General features: G+C 45.8%; 1 protein-coding gene across 1 annotated transcript in view; it reads left to right on the top strand.

Moving 5' to 3' along the window:
• The first annotated feature begins 1,664 nt into the window (after positions 1 to 1,664).
• ace (angiotensin I converting enzyme (peptidyl-dipeptidase A) 1) overlaps positions 1,665 to 3,984 on the top strand; it is a 157,334-nt gene continuing 155,014 nt past the window's right edge. Inside the window, exon 1 of the mRNA XM_048614805.1 lies at positions 1,665 to 2,100. Coding sequence (XP_048470762.1) covers positions 1,879 to 2,100 — 222 coding nt within the window. The 5' untranslated portion in view covers positions 1,665 to 1,878. The remainder of the gene's footprint in view (positions 2,101 to 3,984) is intronic.

Below are 3,984 nucleotides of genomic sequence, written 5' to 3'. Positions count from 1 at the left end.
GGGAAAAGATTGAAAAGGGACCTGATGGGTAATTTTTTTATGCAGAGGGTGGTGCATGTATGAAACGAGCTGCCAGAGGAAGTGATGGAGGCAGATACAGTTACAACATATAGAAGACATCTGGATGGGCATATCAATAGAAAGGACTTGGAGGGATATGGGTCAAATGCTGGCAAATGGAACTCAACCAGTTTAGGATATCTGGTCGGCCCTGACACGTTGGACTGAAGGGTGTGTTTCTGTGCTGTATGACTCTATGACTCTATTACTGACATACTATCCACCAAAATCGCACAACGAAATAAAGATCCCACACAATGTCTCCATGGACAGCTATTTAAAGTGAGGTTGAATTCTGTGCATCATCTTGATTCGAGTCACTCACTAATGCTTCCCCTACTTTTGATGAGATAAAACAGCACATGAGACTGAAGAATTGAATGGACTGGGACACCTCCTTCCAGAACAGAGAAGATGAACTAATGGTGCACCCGAAGGTTATGAAAAGGTTTGGAAGGACAGAGAGGTGTGGGAGACTGGAACAAGGGACTGTAAATATTAAATGATCATTCAGAAATTGAATAAAAAAGTCAAGAACAATGTCTTTCCCCAAAAATTAGTGAGGATGTAGAATTCATTGTCTAGGGGAGTTATCTCTCATTATCTAGTGGTGGGAAATAGCATAGCTTCACTCACGGGGAAACTTGATAAACCCACAAAGAAAGAAATGAATGGGGCTTCCCGAAGTGGGAGTCGTGAGGTGAAATTTTAGTGCTGCAAGTTCAAAGTCAGCAATGGGGCCATGGATATGTGACTGAGTTCTTACAGCTGTGTTCTCACTATGACCAGCATCACCAGCCACACCGCGCCCCCACCCCTCACAGCTCGCAAAATGCCAATACCCTGCTCCCTCAGCCCTCACTGAGTGCTCACAACCAGTTTCAAGCTTCAAGAAGGGGTCAAATTGGGAGGCACAGGAGTAAAAGGATTCACTGACAACCTAAAAGCACTAGCACGATAAAAACGGGCCAAATGGCCTGTTTCTTCCCTGCATTTTGCGTGGAAAACCATGAAAACCCTTAAATCGATGAGATCAAAAATGGCCATTCCCCCGAACTGTAAAAGACATCAACATGAACTTGGTGTGAGGCAGGAGAGGGCTGAATGGAGTGGCACAGCAGAGAGGCACTGGGAGCCATTTCCTATTTGCAGAACTTTCTACGATACAAACCCAGAAAAATGTTATTTACGTTTCAATGCAAACAAAATTTTTGTGCCTGATAGAAGCTGTAATTGGCTGGTTTTTACCAAGAGAAGCCAGGCAGATACTGCCTGGGGTTTTCCCTTTTGTGCGTGTGCTGTCATTTGGCATTGATATCAATGAATGTAATGTCCATCTGCACTGTGCTCAAAGGATGAAGAAATTGGATTAGTGAGTACAGCTTCTGGGAGAGTTTATCTCATGGGGCAAGTGTGTGTGTGTGTGTGAGAGAGAGAGAGACAGAGAAAATTCAGTGCAACATTCCTTCTGCTGCCATTCAGAGGCAGTGTTAGATTGAACAAGATTCTGCTCAAACCAGCACTCCTGTGGTATGAAGCAACCTACACACAGGCAGAGCGATTACACTGGCAGTTGTGAAGAAAGCTGTTTTGGGTGGAGTGGCTGATGGCTCTGGGAGGTGCCTTTAACACAGAGTGCAGTAAAACAAGGAAACAACTAAAGAGAGGTTTTATTATTCTGAACAGTCCTGTCATCAGAGAGTGCTATAAGGTTATGTGTTATCAGCAGATCAGAGCTGGGAAGACTGTGCTGGACACGATTATATTTAAAGAGGCTGGTGCTGGAGAACACACTGAGAAAGGGGCAGGCGCTACAACATGCAAACCGCTGTGCCCTGTCTCCTCAGCCTGGTCCTTTCCTTCGGGGGGTCTTGTGCCCTGGATCCTTCATACAGACCCAACAACTACAGCATTAATGAAGTGGGGGCAGCAGCATTTGTGAGTGATTACAACAAAACAGCAGAAATCATCTTATTTAAGAGTGTTTCAGCGAGCTGGGATTACAACACCAACCTGACCGCGTACAACCAGGAGAAACAGGTACAACCTTTACTCTCTTATTAGCAATCTGGTGGAATATCTAGGATCAGATGCTGACACATGGTTACTGTCTTTTCTTCTGGATACACACAGTTAGACAACATGAAAATGCAAATCAAGGCCATGAATGCTATACTTCAGCTGTAACAACAGAGCTAGATAACTTTCACGCTGAGGTTTCAGCTTTTGTATTCGATTTGTGGAAATTTAAGAAAGGTCCCAGTTTGTATCTTATGCTGAAAGTGTAACAATTATGCTGTACTCACCCTTGGTTCAGACACAGTGAGTTTCACTGGTCCACTGTCTCTGATCACAAGCGTAAGTTCCTGCCCGTTTAGTGATCCACCGTCAGGGAAGCACAACTGTGAGTCAGTCTGAGAAGAGATTGAGAAGGATTTCTGAGAGGGAGGGGGGCCATGGAAGATCTGCGAAGGGTTGGAGGAAGGTGGGAAATCTGAGTGTCAGCCTGGTGAACAGAATCTGATTGGGAGGTACTCTGAGGAGACTCTGAGTGTCCAGGGCAGGGTTAGAAGAAAGGAGGGTTGGGGAGGGGGGAGCACAGGAGGTTAAAGTGCTTGTCTGAGAAGTGACATGGTGTGAGCTTTCTTCACGGAATGGGGAGCATTAGAATGGGCATTCACTATTCTCACTGAGTGCACATTCACCACCCACTGAGTGGTCATTGACTGGTGCTGTTGCAGACAGCCCCTTGGAACATTCCTACGCCACATGGAGACACTATCCAGCAGAGATATCTATAAGGAGTGGGCATCCTGACTCCTTCTCTCATCCCAGTCTGATCCACGTCTGAATCACAATTTCTCACTTGGCTATTGGGAAGGAAGCTCATTCTTTGTAAAGGGGACTGGGCTAAGATTATCCAGACCTGACCCGGTGGCTGAATGATCTAGTCAGCAACAGGCTATCTTCTCTCTCTCTCGCTCGCTCGTTCTGTCTTTCTTTTTTGCCTCTGTTGTAGTCAGACGTGTGGCAGAGCCAGACCACAGAGTGTGATTATGTTCCATAAGGTCACTTTAAAAAAACTGAGCCAGCAGTCAGTGACAGGGAAATTGAACAGGATGTAAAGCCAGGCAGCTGAACTGATTGAGTCAACTTCTATCTGGGTGGGTTAGAATTACTCAGGAATGGTGGGGGATGTCAGTTCACAGAGTTCCAGTAGCTTTCTCACACTGTCCCATTGTGTTAAAACAATATGCCACAAGGTCAGCCTGGATACGAAACAGTCCTCTTCATTGCAAAAAGTAAATAAGGAAAAAATTAGCCTGTGAACTGAAGCATTGTGTTAAACCGAGGGCAAGGACACTATGCGTTTAGGAAGACAAACATCTCCAACTCTGACCAGGAGCAAGACCTTATGCTCTAAGGTTGCAGACCACAGAGGTGAAACCCACAGATGCTGTCTTTCCAGCCTTTTTCCAGCATATTTCCAAACTATTCCAATCATATCCCAAAAGTAATTTGCCATCTTTTTTGCCACATCAGGGGCTGAGCCAAATGGAAGCTAAGCTATCATCTCTGAGATTTCGACTTGTTCGCATTGAGCTAGTTGATGTCTTCCTTGCTTCACAAGCAACAGGTTCTGAACCGACAACAAGGTTAGAAGACACTCCAATGCAGTAGTCAGGGAGTGCTGCACTGTTGGAGAGTCTGTACTGATGGAGAGCCGCACTGTTGGAGAGTCTGTACTGATGGAGAGCTGCACTGTTGGAGAGTCAGTACTGAGGGAGTGCTGCACTGTTGGAGAGTCAGTACTGAGGGAGAACTGCACTGTTGGAGAGTCAGTACTGAGGGACTGCTGCACTGTTGGAGAGTCAGTACTGAGGGAGAACTGCACTGTTGGAGAGTCAGTACTGAGGGAGAGCT

Source organism: Rhincodon typus, chromosome 30, assembly GCF_021869965.1.
Source record: "Rhincodon typus isolate 14 chromosome 30, sRhiTyp1.1, whole genome shotgun sequence".
Classification (NCBI taxonomy): domain Eukaryota; kingdom Metazoa; phylum Chordata; class Chondrichthyes; order Orectolobiformes; family Rhincodontidae; genus Rhincodon; species Rhincodon typus.
The sequence above is the reverse complement of the archived record's forward strand: the minus strand, read 5'-3'. Positions and strand labels throughout refer to the sequence as shown.